Below are 20,282 nucleotides of genomic sequence, written 5' to 3'. Positions count from 1 at the left end.
CTTCCCGCTTAATTATGGGCCTGACCAAAGTCGCGTGCCTGGAAAAAAGACCCTTTTAGTGCCCACAGGACGAAAAGAACATAAACATTTAAAAATTCTCTAGAACTCGTGCGAAAAACAAAAATTAAAAAGACGACACTTCTTTTGATAATTCGAACAAAACACAATCGATTATATACTGTAAATCTGCCAAGCGTCATTTTACTAAATTCTGATGGTGTCCTCTTGTAGTTACAGTATATGAATAGTCGAGTTTCAAAAAATCGGTTTGCCTCCTAGTAGACGTTCCGTCATGCATTTCGTTCAAAAACATTCCATTGCATGATGTAAACGACTTCAAATGTCAAACGTCGTTCGATTCTGTAAATTCTTCGTTGATCTTGATATCTTTCATTCCGAAGTTATTGAGCACATTTACCTGCTTCAACTTCAAATTGTTCAGTACCACGAATTGTGTACAATAATCGATTTTGATGAATGACCGAACACATGTAAGTTAACATTTATTTAAACTTTAATTGGAAGAAATGAATCGATCGACGAGGATCGTTTCGAACAGTGCAAGGGTAAGATAATTTTAGTGGCAAAGAAATTATTATAGCAAAACATGTAATATGTATCAATGGAACTATTTTTGAAAAATTGTTCAAATAAGACAATTCGATTTTGGTTAATAATAATTATGTAATACAAACAACACCTTAATGCTGAGAACCTTTAATTTTAATGATAAACAAACGTTTTCTGCTCATTCCATGAGCCATCGTCAGGCTAACTACATTCGAATACTATTTCGAACAAGCAGGATGGAGGAGCGGGAACAAATGGGAGGAGGCCAGGATCATAACACCGATACATTCGCCGACACTGGCAGCTACAACCGAAAAATGTGAAATTTATAAGTCCAGCTTAACCAACAAATGCATAAATTACAAGGATGCGACGATTTTGCCGTCAGCTTGGAAGTTTCTAATTAAAAAATTCACAGGAAGGCATTAACTAGGAGAAAAGGATTGCCTACGGAACTATAGATTTTACAATGTATACGTGTACCATTGGCATATTTTATTTTATTTTATTTTATTATCTATGTTATTTATATCATTTATGTTTGCGTAGTTTAGCAACGCACGTGAGTTCTATTTATTTGAACTGCTTGTTCGAAATAGTATTCGAATGGAATGAGCCGAAAACGTTTGTTCATCATTAAAATTAAAGGTTCTCAGCATTAAGGTGTTGTTTGTATTACAGTTTAATAGAGTCTGAGTGAATGTAGAGTTATAATAATTATATTCTCAGGTAATTTGGAAAAATAATAATGAGTTCGAGTTGGAATCTGAAGCGTGAAGTTGAAGGTGACGGAACCGATGTTGCGTGAGTAAATTCATTATTACACTATATACATATAACTGATTTCATATACACTAAACAAGGATATAATTTGTATAGTAGGTTAAAAATGACGACGAGAGAGAGAAAGTTATGTATAGCCGTCATCGTTCTTCTGGTCTTAGCATTTGCTCTGGTTATTGCAGTCATTATTTTAGCCACTTTAGGTAATCATTTTTTATGTTAACTATTAATTGCCAAAATTAAAACAACTAAACATTTTTATTGTTTAATAACAACGAGCAACATTTATTGCGAAAATAAAAGTCATACACAAGTGTTATAACCAATAAGATACAAAGTTCTTAATAATATAATTGTTTAAATATACAGGAACACCGCCGAATTTCCGGTACCCTCGGCACTCCTTATCGAATAAACCATTTTTTTGTCGTATAATAATAATGCATCAACACACCTCTAACCCACTAATTATACACCTCCCACGTGTCTAAAGTATACCATGGGCTGCTAGAAAGTCACATTTAGTATTCGTTACGTTTGACACTACCATTGATACTCGAGTTCTCTCTCGTATTTTTATCCGGATTAAGAGCTGCTGGACCATCAGTTACCGAAAATTCTGTGGTATTCTTGTATTTCTTCAATTTATTTATTATATATATAACAAACTAAAACTTTATTTTAATTGAATATTATATTAAATGTTTATTTATTTAATTACACTGTATTTACATAAACGTGTATAAAGCAGGAAAAAAAAAGCTGAACGGACAAGTTTTGTTTTTTTTCAGTAGGCGTCACGATAGAAATCAGTAGTATGATTTAATTAAAATGATTGTGATATTTAACACGTTATAACTGTTAAATAACTATTTAATGACACTATGTCGAAGTTTCTTTTTTAACGTATGGTTTAGATAGACTCAAGAAACAAATGTCACTAGATAATATGCTATTATGGCACTTGATAAATTTTCCATACAAACAGCAAAAATGGTCATTTTTGACAAACGAAAACAGCCAGAGGTTGAAATTTTAAAAAAATCTGCATTCCAAAAATGATTATTTTGTTTAAAGTTGGATACGAGTGGCATACTTTAGGAGTTTTTACAACTTAGAAGCTTAGAACTTAGAATTTAAAATTCCACCGTCTACTGTTAGCAGTTATTAATACATCGAGTAACAAATGTCTTAACAAAAATATCCACATCTGGTAAGCCGGAAGAGAATCGTCTTTCACCGAGATAACACGTTCTCACGTCTCTTTGACCGTGCAACCAAAAAATAAAAATTAAATTGAAAAATTTTAGATTCACTCGCTTTAGACCTTGCATTTTTATCCAAATTATTTAAATCGTAAAAAGGATTTAACAGTTCTGAAGAAAAAGCATGAATCAAAAGTAATAAATTTTTTAAAGGTATTTAAAAAATATTGAAGGAAGACAATTGTATAAAGAACAATTTATTTATTTAGTCAAAATTATATCTTTATTTAAAGAAATCATTTTGACATCTTTCTAAAAAACGCAAAAACGTTTTTCTACACTGAATATATTTAGAAAATAAATGAAAGATTATTTATTTTCTTCTAAGATACTATGTATTTTATATCATATATCATTCTACGATGATGTCACTGTCACACTAATCAACTATTTTTATTCTATAATGATACGCGTATAATAAATACACTTGTGTTTTTGCTACTCACGCACAGATGAAGTAACAAATGCTATTTTCGAAAAGTATTCGTTACACTCGGAATGAACACAACAAAAGGAGAATAAGGAATAAATGTTAATTATTACCGTGTATAGCCAAAATTAAATTGCCAAAATTAAAACAACTAAATTGTAATTGAACTTATGTTCGCACATGTTCCGATTATCAATGGTTGTGAAGAATTAAACGCACGTTCAACTACACGTATTAAATATACCAAGAAAATAGCAAACACTGTTTAAAAATCGAACGTTTTCGTTCTATTTAATCCAGGGTATTTTGGTATTCGAACAAACTAAAAGAAAAAATTTGTAACAAATAACCGGTAATGAACAAAATAAATATAAATGATAATGAGACATTAAAATAGCTCATACACATAAAATATCAGCACTAGGAAAATGAAAATGACTAAAACAACATTTAAGTGGGCTAAAGATTCAACGAACTTGAAAAATTAGAAAGTGATTTTGCGTCAAGCAGGTTCCTTTTAATTTTTTGTTAAAAGGATACCCTACCTTGTTACTCAAGATTAATTATTATATGATTTCCCTATCCAAAAGTTTAGCCCGGAGACTCAAAAATAATTACGTTAATAAAATGAAATGGATCTAAGAAACAACCCCGCAAACAGTGAAATCTCGGATACAGTTTATTCTATAGAGAGGTTTCAGGTCGCATGTCACGTGATAAAACACACGTTTGCTCCGCCCATTCGCCATTTTTGTGGTAGTTTTCGCTCGCTTAGCTTGCACGTGGTCTGTTATTCGACGTCTTTTTTTTAGTTTAAACGTACAAAAATACTGCAGTTCTATTATCATGGATTAAGTTAAAAAAGATTCTTTTCTTGCGGGCTATTCTAGCGGTCTAACAGGACGAGATGCGGCTCTGTACGAAGAGAAAATTTCGTTATGTCAAGGCGATCCGTACGAAGCCAGTTTATCAGACTTTGTCGTAGATCGAGAGTTGTGGCCGAAAGTAGAATTTGGTGAGATTATAAACCATTTGGTTTTGACAACAAATTTCTACACCCTGTCACAAATGAAAGCTTATAAATCTTTAGAGGCTCATAACTATTTAACAAGTGGCTGGGTTTTTCCTGATATAAAAGTAAAAGTAATGAATAACAGCGAAGTAATATTGCTTGGAAAGATATGTTTTCTTTTGTTTGTTTAAACTCGTGTTTTTACGTATTTCTTAACTAAGAATTTTTGTCTGAAAGTAAAAGTCTAATTAAAAACAGCTGTGGAAATTTTTTAATTCAAATTGTTCAGTACCTTTATTTTCTAGTTGAAACTAGCATATAATAAGCCTACTTGCTTTTAGTTTTAACGTGTAATGTTTATAAGTTTGCACTAGCTAAAGCCTGAAATTATATTAGTTATTCGTTTATAAATGCACTATACCTAACTAAATTAATATAAGCAAATCAGTAAACTCTTTTAGGTTTTAAAATATAGCTTAGTGTTTATTAACGTAAATATTGAAATGAAATGTTTCTGACAAACTCTTGTATTGATATTCACTTTATTCGTAACGAAATTTTTCCGGTTAATTCTCGAGAGCCCTGCAGTTTGCCTTCGTCGTGAAAGCTCCTCAGTTTGGGATCCTCGATGACAAATAATGCCGGGAATTTTAAAAAATGATGTTCCTTTGTTCTTGAGTGAACTAGCATTACACCCAATTACACAACAAATCACCATAGTGATATTCGCGACGAAAAAAAAAACACAAGAACTCCAGTTAAAGAGCACGTGAACACACACAAAACGTAAACAAGTCAGCACAAAGATGGCGCTAGACAATTTCGCATGCTCATGACGTCACTCGTGATGTCGACATGAAACCTCTCTATAGGATGACATCACTGTTCTGCCACGTGAAAAAAGTGATTCTAGAACTTGGATCTGGTTGGGTTCCTCATAGAGAATTCAACCTGCTCAAGCCGCCATGTTTGAACAATTTCGAAATATTTTTATTTTTGTAAAGTAATTAAGAATTTAATCAATCAGTACGGAAATTTTTTAATGTAAATAAAGAAAACGATTATTAAATGGTTGCTGCCTGTTGTTACATGCATACCAACTGCTCGTGCTTGGGCTTTTGAGGAGCTGGGGATTGGGAGAAATTGATAAATGCAATAGTTTTAGAAATTAAAATGTATATTTATCGACTCGAGTATTTACAATAATGAAACTGCAAAACACACAACAGCTTAGGAGGCTTTAGAAGTAGTAGGGGTGGAGACCCCACAGTATTTTTCTAGGGTGTCAAAGAATATTCGTGCCAAAATTTCAGAAATGTAGCATCATTTAGCTGCGAGTTGATCATTTCCAAGTATAGTTGTTAAGTAAGATAATTTTAAAGTATAAAATATTTAATTTTCTTATTTTTGTTGCTTCCTTTTTAATGATTTCAGAAATGTCTATTATAACTGGAATTTTTTACAAATATTAATCACAAAGCTGCATCTTAATTAATTAGCTTCCATCTGTTTTCATATTGTCCTGCTGCTACTATTTCCTGGATGGCGACATATATATAGCTAATATTATATATAGCTAATATTATATAAAGCTAATATTGCCATCAATAATTTACTTTATTATTCTACTTTTTTAGAATAACAATAAATTTAATATTATCGAATTGATGAGAGCAAATAAAATATAGTCTGTGTTTGTGTTAAATCGCTTAAACCTGAAATATCTTAGAATATTTTTTTCTAAAATTGTAAAAACTTGTAAAATATTTTTTATTTTTTGAAATAACCCAATTAATATATATTAGTTTTCATTTGTAAAAATAAATTTCTCCACTTGACATTATCATATTCCTTAGGAGTTTGTGTATGTAGTTGAGTCAGAATAAACAGTCCTATATAGGTTTCATTATACCACACTATTTTTAAATAAGCTTCTTTCCAACTACACACTTCTGGCAGAATCTGTACCAGTTCTAAACGCCATATTTTGTGATGAAGCTTGTTTATTGCAATTTGAACCTCTTAATCTTTTCTTTTGTTTTATGAAACTGATAAACGTCTACAGTGGCAAAATCAAGTGATGAGGGATTGATGCTCTTCTTGGTAAGATATTTGCTGATCAAGAATGGCCGTGACAAGAGCCCTTAAAATGAACCTACATCATGTAGTTGTACAAATAATTCTCTTGAATCTGTTACATAATTTTTATGACTATATTGTCTCTGCCAAACGAGAAAATTTAAAATACAGCAGTGTTTTGTCTTCTCATCAACTGCAAATTTATTCTTTCAGGTAGAAAACACAAAATGGAGGAAATCTGTATAGAACCTTCGTGTGTAAAAACGGGTAAAATTTATACAAATTGCTTAAATTGCAAACTGGGTTTAATAAATTATAAATATATCGAAAGAAAAATTCATATTTTATACAATTAGCTAGTCATTTCTTGAATACGATGAACTTTTCTGTCGATCCGTGTGAGGACTTTTATCAATTCAGTTGTGGACAATGGATAAAAGATAATTCGGAAGATGTAACAACGATGTTACTGGAAACCTACGAAAATCTGAAAAAGACTTTTAAAGGTTCGAAAGACTTTTATCCCCCTTACTTTTATATTACCTTGTATAGATTTTAATCGAATCCCATCTTAATTTATTACAGAGATATTTAAATTAGAAAAGGAGAATAAAGATCTGCCCAATAGTGTAAAAAAAATCATAAAGGCCTTTGATGTTTGTTTAGAATATGGTAAGTGACTATATATTAAAGCATTATAAATAATTTTAAATGAGAATTATAAAATTTTATGCATTTTACGTGTGTGATTTGATATCATGGATAATGTAAACCTTTTAGAATATTTTTTCTCTATACAGTATAATTTTCGATACTAAGATCTCCCGACCCTTATTTCTCTGGGCGAGTTGCCTTATAAAGCGGCTTTAGTACAGCTGGATACACAATCAAGACATTATTCAATTCACACGGAAGTATTATTCCTGGTTTTATTATCATCACAATTAACTTTATTATTTCGCATTTTTAGTTTATGTAAATTAAAGATTACAAATAGATGTAAGATAAAGAGCTCATACAAGAATTTCTATTCCACGTCAAAGTTTTGTACGGTTTTAGTAAACTAAAACAAAATAAGCGAGTGTATGCGAGTGAAATTTTAAAGCTTTTCCCGGTATGTCAAAACTACTTAAAATTATAGGTATTAAAATGCGTTATTTTGCTGCAGCAATAGCAATTTCATACTGTATTTGCAACGCCAGAAATGTAAAATTTTATTATAAATTAACATATAGTTAGTTACTTTCGAAATATGGGAAAACCGCGTTGAAACAAATTGCTAAGAATTCTGTGTTTAGGCAGATAAGCAAAGATAAACATTGCGCGATAGAATTGAACTGGGAGCCGAAAGAAAGAAGCTAACCTGCGCTCGTTGGGCACAGAAGAGGCGATTTTTGTACTGTTGGCAATGGAAGACATCGAGGCTCGGCCATGTTGGGAGTCTATCGCAGGAATTTTTCGGACTCGATCCGTTCGGATATGTTGGGCCCCGTTCTGATTTTGAGAACAAACACAATTTTGTAAGCCATATAGAAGAGGCTTCGCTAACGCTCCGCCTCAATTATAACATAGAAAATTATAACGTAGAGACGTTTCAAGGCTGCTATTATTTATGTTGCAGATGGTTTAAACTATGATAATATAGCTTGGATTAAAAAAGTGACTAAAGAAGCAGGAGGTTTTCCACTGATCGAGCGTAATTTTCGTAGTTCCCGTTCTCATTGGACCGAATTATATTTGAAACTATTGAAAACTTATCTCATCAATTCACCTTTAGGGATAATGATTACTGTAAATCCATTTAACACGAGTGAAAACGTCATGAAAGTAAGTTATTAATTGCTTTAATTTTTTAGTCTTTGAATTGTTAAATACACATGTTAACTGTTCATTTTCCTATGATTTCTTATTCTTAAATTTTCTCACACACATTGGAAACAGTGAAAACTACGTTTATTCCGAAAATAAGAATTTTTGTAGATTCCAGAGAAATTTTTAATTATATCCAATTACTGAAAACCAAATAACAAAATTATCAATTAGTTTGCTTCAATACTCTACGATTGACTGTTGTTTATTTAACAAACCAAGTGATCTATAATTGTGATGATCCATTTCAATGAATCATTAATACACGTTGCATAGATTTAAGTAATCAAAATTCTTACCTCGTTACAATATTTTAAAATACTCGACGGCCGGATGGCTAAAGCAGTTAAGGCATCATCCTTCTGCTCTGAGGAATTCCATGATTTTTTATGAGCCATCTATCCCAGTATAGACGACATTGTCTCTCAGCAACCAACTCCTCTATTGTGAGCCTAGCCCGAGATGGGGATCAATAAACCCTTATAGTTAGTGTTCACAAAGCGAAAGGGAGAGAAAATAAATAAAACCGTAAATGACCGTAAAAGTGAATGACAAAAAAATAAAAGTGGAGCAGAAAAATGATTTTACAAGCTCATTCAGTCAGTCAAATTGAACAAAAATACAAATTTTTCATTGAAATATTTTAAAAAGTTAACGGTGTTTTAATATATAACCAATTTTTTGAATCTTACGAACGCATAGTTTTTATCTGAGCGTGTTTATATTTGAAAATATCTGATTAAAAATATCCAAATATAAATTATTTTTTTGCTGAGAAAAACCGAAGATACAGAAATTAAATATATATTATTTTCTTTTGCAGGTGTTTCAACCGAGTTTAGAAAGAGATAAAACGAAAATAGAGAGAAGTACACTAGAAAAACTTGCCTTTTCATTCGGCAATTCAAATAAAACTTCTATAGATGAAGATATCGATGATATATTTTGGTTGGAAAAACAAATGACTAATGTGAGAAATCTGTTGCTATCTTGTTATAGTTAAATTTTAATTAAATATTAATTATTGAAAATTACAATTTAGTTATCTCGTCCTGAAGCCGAAATACTGGAAGATGAAAATGATCGTCAAGTGGTGACAATTAAAGAATTAAACTCGATATATCCCGAAGTAAGGAAAGATATATTAGTAGATATTTTTTAAAAATAGTTATAATTATTAACTATATTTACTTAGGTGGAATGGGTGACTTTTATCAGAAGCATCTTTCAAGGTTTTCTAAAACCGGGAATGACCATTAATGCACACGATCGTGTATATTTGAGTGGAATGACATACATTAAAAATATCATAGACCTTTTTGAAAGTAAGGAAATATCCGAAAGGTATGTTATTTTTCATTATTAGCACTGAAAGTACAATGCATGATGCGGAGACACGAAATAAAAATTACAAATGAATAAATTTAAACAAACAGGTAATATAGCCTACTCAATTATAAACAAAATAATTATTAGTATACACAATTCCCAATAAAATGGTAAAAAATAAAGATATAAACAGTATGTATTTGTTCACAATTTGTGGGATGTTTAGACCTCTAATCATTAACATATTTAGACCTCTAGAAATCGCAGAATTAGCATAAAAATTAATAAATTTCTTTGAATTTATGATAAAATGATAACAGCTTGCCTTAAAATAATTTCTCTTACGATATAATTGGTGTTAATAATAAAATAGGTATAATTTACCCGATGAACTAAATGTCAATTGCTGATGATATATCAATTAACAATATTCTTATATCGAATTGTAAAGATGATATTTAGACATTTTGAAAAAACACTTGATTGATAATTAACTCAACAACGATTAGCTTACAGTTCAGTCTTATCACCATCAATATCAATTATGTCTTTTCATCTTTGTTGCAACTTTCAATCCCGTTAGCATAGAATGGCTGAAGTTTCTCTTTGAAGAAAGTCACTATTGTCTATCAGTTGCAAGGACAACGTTATGATCAATGGTGAATCACTGTTTGATTAGGTTCATCTCGAAGCGAGAAATCTCCATCCTTGAATCGCTTTTACTAGGTCAACCTGATGACTGTGTCCTCGCCAAATGATTTACAGATGAGATCGCGAGCTTTCGTTGTGTTGTGGCCGCTCTTAATGTGATACATTTATTAATCTAGTAATTTTCACTAGAATAAAGGTGGGTTGTAAAGCAGTCAGTAGGGCTGGCCTCCCGAGATTATCGACAAATCAAAATTAATACATAAAAAATCTCGCAAATGAGACAAATTTTCAGGAATATCGTCTATATTAAATGTTATTATAAAATAAACAAAAGGAATAAATTACAAATAACCTAAATAAAATATGCCAAACAACTATGAATATGGTTGTGCCATTATATGCAGCATTTTACTAGTTAGAACTTTTAGTCATAAAGTAATAAAATAGTCTTGGACACTTTTTGTATGAAATCACAGTATATTAAAATGAAATCGTTTTATGAATTTTGTTCCTTTTTATGATATCAAGAACTAAAAGATTCAGTGAAACTATTACACAGAAATTTTTTGAACGTTAGAAAGATGTGAATGGCAAAATGCAAAACAGGTAATGCTGTTTTTAACTACAGTACACAGTCTACAAGCCAGATTTTTTATTTAACTTGATTTAAAAAGTTTAAATAAAGTCATCTAAGACAGTATTACAAATGTGCTTAGCAGAACTTACAGATTAGAGATACATTAACAGTCGGTCGCTGAAGAAAGAGAACCTCCGAAACCCCGTTCCGAATATCTCAGCTGTCTTCAAGATAGATATGATCAAAGGTTCTCTTAGTGGAAACATTTAAAAATAAAAGTACTCATCCATTATTAAACTCTTATTTATAAAAACGTAAATATATAATTAGTTTCCTACGCAAATTTTTGTATGTCTTAATGAAATGACTTAATATCTCTTTAAATGTTCAATTTAATGTGTTGTATTTGTACAATCCGCGATTAAAATGTAACGCAGCGAGACTGTTTTTATACTTTAGTCTATGCAAAACAAAATCCGTTATAAACTGTATTTGCAGTTTTTATCGTGTTAGGCATTGTGGGCCATGGTATATTCCATCAAATTTTAAATCCTGATTTCTTGTGAAAAAAGTTTCACTCAATGGAAAATCACCAGCAATAAGAGGTTTTCTAAATAAACGAAAACTTCGTTTACATTTAAATGAGTTATTTAGTATCAAAATCAGCAAAATTATGATTATCTAAAAGCTTCGTTAGCATGACGAAGATTGTTGACATTTATCGAAAGAAGGAATTCGTATTCTTACTGATTCTAATTCCCTCTTGTTACTTTTTTTTTATTATTAGTTTTGCAGAGAAGCTTTATTATTTATAGCCATTATTTATTGGAGCTATCGAGCATTTTAATAAATAAATATTGAAGTTTGTAGCGAGTTTTAAAAAACCTTCCGATTTCCATTATTTCAGTTCAACATCTTGGATCAATTGTATCATAGTACTTGGGCATGATAGGCTGCTTTACATTTTTTCATGCGGATCGAACAACTTCTTCATATCTCTAAGAGAAATTAACCACTTTAATTTTGTTACAGTGAAATTATGAATTTACATCATTTTAATTCAAATTTTAAAGTTATTTTTTGCCTTTAATTATTATTACCTTTAATTAATATTTTAGAATATTTAAAATTATTCAAAGAACTTAATTAAAGTAATGTATTGTATAAAGAGCTATGAAAACATGTTACAGTATTTGTTGATTCTAGCAAATATTTACTCAAGAAAAAACTTTAATGCATATTTTGAAAAGTATTATTCGGGTTTGTTAAAATAAAAGTCTTATGTTGAAATTCTGATGATTAAATTGCAGCTTTCTCTTGACGGGGATTCAATAAAGACAAAACGTAGACAAAATTGTTGTCGCGTGCTAAGTAAAGTTACTGTTTACTTTCAGATTGTTACTAAATTATGCCGGGGCCTTATTTATAAGTCAATTGCTGACATACAACACCGGAAAAGAGCAAAATAATTTTAAACGTAAATTAAAACTTAGAAGATCTTCGAACTTAGATATGAAATGGTTATCGTGTTACATTTTCTTTGTAAAAACAGCTAGTCCCGCTTTAGATTATCTGTACGGAAGACACAGAAAAGAGAAAACCATTGTAAACATTTTATTTATATCATCTCGAATTAAGTATAAAATACAATATCACGATTGTGAATTTTGTTTTTGTCATAGAGCAAAGAATTGATCGATTATATGACGAAAGCCATGAAAGAAATGATTGACCAATCAACGTGGTTAGATGAATCAACGAAAGAAGCGGTTCGAGATAAAGTAAGTCAGAGCGAATTCTTATATTACTTCTTTCTTAGGCCTTTTAAAATAAGAAAATGTTTTGAAACAGTTGAATCATATGGTGACGTTCTTGAGCTTTCCACAATGGACTCAAGACGTGAAAGAATTGGAAGTTTATTTTAAAGAAGTAAGTGGAAGTTTAATTTTTACTACTTTTTATACAAATAATAAGAGTAAATAATTAGATATAAATCCTAATAAAATAATATCTATATATCTATTTATAGCTTCCCGAAATTACCACAAATTCTTTTGAGAATACGTTAAATTTGCAACATTTTTCGGTTAGGAAATATATGGATTTCTATAAGCAGAAAAATGATAGATCAAAGTAAATTTCCCATTTCAGAAATGATTATATTTAATATGAATATTATTATTATTTATTTTGATGATTTAATTTTTAAGGTGGCCAAGAATTTCTGAATTAGGAGGATCGCAATTGAACGCATTCTATTTTGCAGATATTAATATTGTCAGTGAGTGTATTATATTTAAAGCAAACAAGTAAATGCCGTATATATTGAGAAATTGATAAAAATCAAAATTAATTCTTTATATTTTAACGTAATTGTACATAAAATAGGCTACTAAAAAAGAAAAACAGAACGAGTTGAGGATATGTTCCTCTTTCAACTAGGAATACTCGTAACCAGCTGCTATCCTATAACATTTTTCCACATTGAAATTAGTAATATTTCAAAAATTTACCGCTCTTCTTTTAATGATGTTAGATATATGTCCCAATTATCCTGTTATTACGTATAACGTAATGTAGGAAGTTTTACTGTCGAAAAAATTTTTATTCAGGAGGTTTAGCAGTTAAGTTCTTTAAATATTTAATTTCATTCCTATATTATTAATACAATATGGGATGTTTTGCAAAACAGTTTGTTTAACATTAGTGAATAATATTTAAACAAAGACAAGAAAAAGTGAACCTCATTTAAGCACTAGCGATATGAAATTCAGAAGCATTTTACATAAGCTAAGGAATATAAAAGGAATATCTTCTTCTACAAAGTGATATTCTGCATAATTTATCAGATGAATAGATAAATCAAATAACTTACTAAGGAGAGAGAATGACAAATTAAGTTCGTTAATGCTAAATCACATATCTTTTCTTCCATAATTTCATGACAGGTTATATTGTAAAAGGAAAATAGTATATATTAATGTAGTAGTTATATAACTAACGATACAAGCTTGAAAGTAAAACAAGGAAAGGAAAAAATGAATATTTAAAAAGACTTAAATATACTAAATTTATTCAAAGAATATCAAAATGAGAATAGCAAACAGAAAATAATTATAAACTTTCAAGGGTCCATTTCTGTATTCTGCAACTATTGATAACTTTTCATTGTCATTCGATGACAAGTATATTATTTAGTTTTTCTAATAAAGTCTGTATATTCATCTACATTGCCAGTAGATAGAAATGAAAATATAACTGTTATGGTAATGTGACGAAGTGCAAATACTGCAGCTATGAGATTCGATATTAAATTCAATTTGCATTTCAGTTGAACACAATCTTTATAATCTTAAATAGTGTTAATTTTCAATTATTTCTTTGAAGATTTCTTTAGTTTATCTAGATTAGGCCCAAAATTTCTATTTAGTAGTCTTTTAGTAATAACTGAAGTTATTTTGTGTACAATGAATACATTAAGAGATATCAACATTTAATTAAATTTTTATGCTATAGGCCTAATCAAATTCACGAAAGTGTAAGCTTTGTATGACTGGTGATGTACCATTGTTATTAGGGATACAATTATATTTAATAAGTTCGTCCTTAAATTCAATTCAGTAGGAAATTCGTAGATTGAAATCCATTTATGGGTTCCGTATCGAGTTAAAATTTGTCTGCTGATTTCGAGAATGACATCAGCCAACTTTTTTCTTATTGATAATCATCAAACTCAATCCACATAAATAGGAATTTCGCCCCCTTTTGTGACTATTTTTCTTGTTTTCAAGAACAGAATTTAATGTTAAATGAATTAGTGTTTTTATCGCATCTCACAAAAATTTTCGTACGACGCGATGTTTAATTGTGAGACACTGCAACATGAAATGTTTGGAAAGAGAAAGATTTGGAGTCCGATAGTTAGAATTGCTTAAGAGCATAAATACTTAAAAGACTGAACGGGATCTACTGGAGCGGAATTCTGTTTTAGCAGGAGGAAATCAGGAGAATCTGTATTCAAAATTACAGTTGTGAAGAGTCAGTAGAGTCTCTTCACAAACTCTCTTCAGACACAGCAGCGTGATATATTTCTGTTCTCGGTCACTCTCTTTAACCGATCAATAATTGGTGAAGGCTTCTTCCACAGAGAGTACGAGGACTTCGGTCCTGCTCCGAATATTCGAACACTTCTGGGATTCGGTTGCCATTCTCTGTCGTTCTCTCTTCTTTCAATTTCTTCCATTCTTTCCTTTTTTTTGATGGCCTTCAATTTTCTTCGGACATCAAAATCTTTCTCAAATCTTTAATGAATAGTCGATTCACCTGATTAATTTATTAGATCCTCAAACTTGTAAACAAAAGTTTACAGGAGTTATTCATGATTAACCCCTTTTCATGTAATTTTTCCACGTGCTTCTCTCTCTCTCTCAGATTGTTTATTGTCAAATGAATTCAATTACTAATATTGGGTAAATAACAAATAGTTTTTAATTAAATTCGCGGTTCAGGTTCACTTCCAGACGTAATATAATTTTATTTTTTTGTCCAAACAAGGTTCTCTGTTTGTTTCTCCAATGATTTGTAGGTTCTCAAAAGTCACATAATTCAAGTCAAGAAAAAGTTGGAATACGAATAAATGAACGGAATTGTATAAAACTCACACTGCAAAATAAGGTCAACAGAACCTTTTTATTAATTAGGAACTATTCACTGTTTACCGTTTGTCACAAAAATGATGTAGCCCAATGAATAACCGATCACCGATGTATTAAATATGTCTCATCAACGTAAAGTTGATGAGACATATTCTTGGCAGATGTTCTTTAAAATTTGCATAGTCCTGTAAAGTACTTAATTTTAGTATCTTAGGAAACCGACTATAATTACGGTCGGTGAAACTTCCGTTAACCTAACGGGTACTTTACGCGGATTCGAGATTAGTTTGCCAGGCCTGGGCTTTTAAGCGTGCACCGAAAGATTAGTAATAATAACGATAAATATCAAGTCAGATCAAAAGTTCAAATATATTTAATTAGCAACTAGAACGTACTACGTACAAATGTCAATAATCCAAACAAAATTTATTAACGAAAATCAACAAGTCAACCCGACAATAAACTCAGCTACTTAGCTTAACTTAATAGTAATTTCCCCTTTGAAATTCGACAATCAAATACTTAGAAACTATGAACAATATCTCTTACTAATTAAACGTCTATCCATCACCTCACTATATAAAGAAACTATTTCCTCAATACTTTCGATATCGTCAAATCGTCAATCGAACTCCTCTTTAACACCTTGGATCGTCCAATTATCAATCTGGACTTCTATCAGAAAATACTTCGCTTTCGAATCTACCTCGCTCTCAACGTCGCCTCGATTTGGAATTCACCTCGGGTTTTATCCTGTGAGGTGACGTCACACTTGAGCTGGGTTACTCCCCTTATTTACATACTTAGTTGCTAACATTAACTTTCTTTTCTGGCAGCTTTAAGTTTCCGACAGAGCTTATAAACCGTTTACAAAATATTTATCATAATTTTCTGGGATGTTTAAGACGGTTTATCAAGTATTTCTCTACTAGTGATTGTGGGGACCCCCCTCCATTTTTTTTTCTGCGGAGTGTTACTTCCGCCGGGCAGCGCAAGTACGCAAGATTTTTCCTACGGCGCTTATTTCTCCGTGAGTTGTTTTATCTTCATTTTTCATTACTAACAAGAGAGTGGTGGGGAACCTTCGTCCTAAATAAACATAAACCCCAAACAAAAGATAATAAAACGGAAATAATAATAAAATAAAAATAACGTTCGGACTCAGTTCCTTACAGTCCTATATATAAATTACAATATTGGCATATAAAGACGTGTACAGATTGCAGACTTATTCTAGTAGTGTGCGCGAAAAGTACACGAACCTGGTAGAGAAGCGTGATCTCGAATGGCTCTCGAACCTGTATCAAATTCGCTTTCAATGAAGGTACTGTACAGTACTGTTTGTTCTCGAACACATATCGTCACGTGGAATGTCTAACGTGAAACAGTTCACTGAAAGTTGTTCTGCAGTGTATGCGATTAATTTGTGAAAATGGTGACTGTTTTAAGGCGAGAACCCTTGACGAACTCATAAACGAAGTACCGAGAGTCGTTCTCAAACTATGAAAATTTTTGGTGAAGACGAATTCCTGTGACAACTCTCAAACACCTCCCCAAAGTATTCGCGAACAGCACATCGCATTCCTCGACTGGCAAAGCGGCAAGTCGAGGAAAGGTAAATAGGATATCAGCTGGCGATGGACTAATTTATTTCAAACTTAATCATAAATATGATCTGTTATTTCATTAATATACATAATGTTTTCAGTAATTCCTGCCGGTATTCAGCAATTACCATATTACGATGCCGAACGACCGAAGTAAGTAGTAATTTAATTACAGGAAATGTTATGATTTATCGGCACATATATTTGTAAAATTACGAATTTCAGATTTATGAATTTCGGAGGAATGGGACTCATTTACGGTCACGAAATGACTCACGGATTCGATGAGTCAGGTATCGGATCGAAATAATTTTTTATTGCAAATGTATTAATCAAATTGCAAATGAAATGTTAAATATTTTTAACTCAGGAAGTTTAAGAGATAAATATGGAAATCTTAAAAACTGGTGGACAGAAAAATCCAGAAAAGAATTTAAGGAAAGATCGAAGTGTTTTATCGATCAGTACAGTTCTTATGCATATGGAAAAGGTACCAAAAGAAAAGTAAGTTTTTTAATTCATAGTTTATCATGTATTTAATTTAGTTCAATTCAAACATATAGATGTACACTTAATGTTTCCGTTATTTTAGCTTCTTTATGTCCCTTCATATTTAAATTTTACAGACTTGAAATTTATAGTGTGTGGTTTGAACACATATCGTATCATCTCTGATTTTTACTACATTTTCTTTTTTAACTTTTTCCATCCTGTGGGCACGAAGAGGGCCTTTTACAGCAAGGCCATTATGGGTTCGACCAGGACCGACATATCTAAACGATAAACTCTGATGATATCCGATGATAAAAAATTAAAATTTCAGTTAATTATGGGAATAAAATTATATAAAATATACAGAAACTTATTTTGTGATATTTCAGGTCGACGGAAAGAAAACTTTATCGGAAAATATTGCCGATAATGGTGGAATACGTCAAGCTTATTTGGTAAAATGGTTCTATATATTATAATTTACTATATTAAACATCATCACTAAACAACCAAACGCCGAAATTCTATCGGGCTAGTACAAGGCTAATTACTAAATAAAGTACGTAAGCAATTTGACACTAGAGGGAGGCATTTGGTTGGTGTTTATTAAAGCTAAACACCAACCAAATGCCTCCCTCTCGTGTCAAAATGCTCACGTACTTTATTTAGTAATTAGCCTTGTACTAGCCCGATAGATTTCGGCATTCGGTTGGTGTTTAGTTATAATTTACTCTTATAAATTTATTATATCTTCCTACAATAGTATTTTTCAAAATATGAATGGAGGCAAAGTTTATTGGTTTAAAGAAAATAATTTATAATTTATTAAATTTCTGACATTTTTGCAAGAAATTTCAGATTATATATAGAAAGTCAGGGAATGTAATGTTTGAATTTTTCCAACTTTTTATTCTGTTATATTTTATTCGATTTTGTTACGATACGGAGGCAGAGTGATACAAATTCGAAAACCAGCTCGTAGTATTCATTCTTATTCTGGAAAAATACTAGACCGAAGTTTTAAACAAAACAAAACAAAATAAATTATAATCATTTGATAAAGTAGTTAATTTAAGAAAATCTTTATAAGAAAGAAAGAATAAAGCTTAACATTCAGGCGAAGTATTTGTGTTTTGTAAAACATAAAATAAAGTAATAAAAATTGGAAATCAATTTGATCAGTATTATCGACATTACAATTAATATTAGCCTAATATGTGTAATAAAACACAGACAAACAGAGCTATCTTGAGTTTAATTAATTTAATATACAATTAAACATTTTATTAATTGTAATTTATAAAAAAATAATTATAAGTTTTTGAATTCTATGAACAGATTTAAATAAACAGTTTTATTTATCTATTTTTAAATTTCAAACAGGGTTATAAAAAATGGGTGGAAGATCACGGTAGAGAGAAACGTCTACCGGGTCTAGAAAAGTACAGTCCCGAACAATTGTTCTTTGTATCTTTTGCTGAGGTAATTTTCGTAAATGTAATAATGATGCATTTTATAAATAGAAACTTAAAGACGAATATTTAATATATTTTATTTTATTATAGTCAAAGTGTAGTAGTTTTCCACCTTGGTATGCGGCTCTGGCTCACGCCGATGACGAACATGCTGCTGATCAATTCAGGTAATAGTTATCGTATAGGCCCATTTTAGATGAGTTATTTGATTTCATTTTTGTTTTACTTCAGAGTGATCGGTAGTATCGCCAATATGAAAGAATTTTCTGAAGCTTTCAATTGTAAACTGGGTTCTAAAATGAATCCCAAAAATAAATGTATCATATGGTAAACGTAGGGCGATTTTATAACTATTTTAACTGATAATATCTTTGAAAGTGTAATATCCACTGCCACTTTATGTATTAAAAATATAGTTTAATATTTTTATAATATATGTTATACTGATAATAATATTATTATTATTATTATCTGGATGAGTATATATCTATGTAGTTTATTAAACGGATGAAAGTTTTCTTGAATTTAGATCTAAATTTTTTGTGAATTATTGAATTTTAATTTAAAATATAATGATATGCTATTCCAATATATGCGCAAAATTAGATTTAAAAAATGTTTAACAAACATATAAATAATTTAAAATAAACATAAAACTTTTACATCAATAAATTTAAATTTAATATACTATACTAATAATAAGAAACTACTTAAAAATACGTAATTAAAGTACTCGTATTTCACGCTGTCTAGTGAGATTTATCAGGTAAACTGCAAATAAATTTCCTATAGTGACATTTCACGATTTCTGCAAAAAACAAAAACTAGTACCAAAACTCTTCGCTATCGCACTGTTGTCGCTACAAACAACAAACATTTTACTTGTTCAAAACACTTTACGATCTACAGCAGTAGCTTCCAACTTGTGTTACGTAAAATCCTAAGGTTCCGCAATAGAATTAGTATTTGAGTTGTAATAGTTTAAAATATACATGAAAAATTTATTTAATTAGTTTCAAAAATTGTTAATATTCAATCAGAGAGAACTCGTGCACAAAATGCATGACTCGCATTTCTGGAAAATAAAATCCGTTGATTCGAGTGATGGGAAAATTGAGTTAATGTATTCGTTCCTTTGTACTCGATTTTTCATCTACAGTATATATATTTTTAATCAATGTCAAAAGGATGGCCATGAAAATAAGTTTGGGAACCGCTGCTCTATAGAGATCTTAGCGTTGCAAGGAATAACTGCTCAGTGTGATCCCCCCTTCTGAAGCTGTAAAATCTATAGGGGTTCATATGGTACTGTTCAACCGCCTACCGCAACTGATCTTTTGTAATGTTTCTCATCTGCTGATGCTGATACCGTCTTTCAAAGCTGTAAGAATTGCAATACGACTGCAATAAACCACAAATTTTAAATGTTATCACAGCAATAAAAATACGAGTTAAAATCCAAAACGCCAAAAATGCTATAGTGGCGAG

At 30.7% G+C, this 20,282-nt stretch overlaps 1 protein-coding gene across 1 annotated transcript; it reads left to right on the top strand.

The window, feature by feature from the left end:
* The first annotated feature begins 1,305 nt into the window (after positions 1-1,305).
* On the top strand, positions 1,306-19,374 carry LOC136990536 (endothelin-converting enzyme 1-like). Its single transcript, XM_067288942.1, has 21 exons — positions 1,306-1,374; positions 1,450-1,556; positions 6,353-6,406; positions 6,496-6,645; positions 6,725-6,811; positions 7,761-7,966; positions 8,832-8,978; positions 9,051-9,137; positions 9,204-9,352; positions 11,960-12,170; positions 12,248-12,346; positions 12,417-12,494; positions 12,595-12,698; positions 12,776-12,846; positions 16,929-16,980; positions 17,053-17,120; positions 17,198-17,331; positions 17,709-17,774; positions 18,703-18,801; positions 18,885-18,961; positions 19,026-19,374. Exons 1-21 carry the CDS (start codon positions 1,319-1,321, stop codon positions 19,123-19,125), a joined length of 2,202 nt encoding a protein of 733 aa, XP_067145043.1. The 5' UTR covers positions 1,306-1,318; the 3' UTR covers positions 19,126-19,374.
* The last annotated feature ends 908 nt before the right edge of the window (positions 19,375-20,282 follow it).

The sequence above is a fragment of the Centruroides vittatus genome, unplaced genomic scaffold (genome assembly GCF_030686945.1).
Source record: "Centruroides vittatus isolate TY-2023 unplaced genomic scaffold, ASM3068694v2 contig_1317, whole genome shotgun sequence".
In the NCBI taxonomy this organism is placed as follows: domain Eukaryota; kingdom Metazoa; phylum Arthropoda; class Arachnida; order Scorpiones; family Buthidae; genus Centruroides; species Centruroides vittatus.
Note: the sequence above shows the minus strand (reverse complement) of the source record. Positions and strands in the feature narration are given on the sequence as shown.

What these genes read in the sequence shown, in the direction of transcription:
- LOC136990536 (XM_067288942.1), top strand. Translation starts at nt 1,319, where the DNA reads ATGAGTTCGAGTTGGAATCTGAAGCGTGAAGTTGAAGGTGACGGAACC. An exon ending in CGAGTGAAAACGTCATGAAA is followed by an intron (nt 7,967 to 8,831) that starts GTAAGTTATTAA and finishes TTTCTTTTGCAG; the next exon opens with GTGTTTCAACCGAGTTTAGA. An exon ending in GAAAAGGTACCAAAAGAAAA is followed by an intron (nt 17,332 to 17,708) that starts GTAAGTTTTTTA and finishes GTGATATTTCAG; the next exon opens with GTCGACGGAAAGAAAACTTT.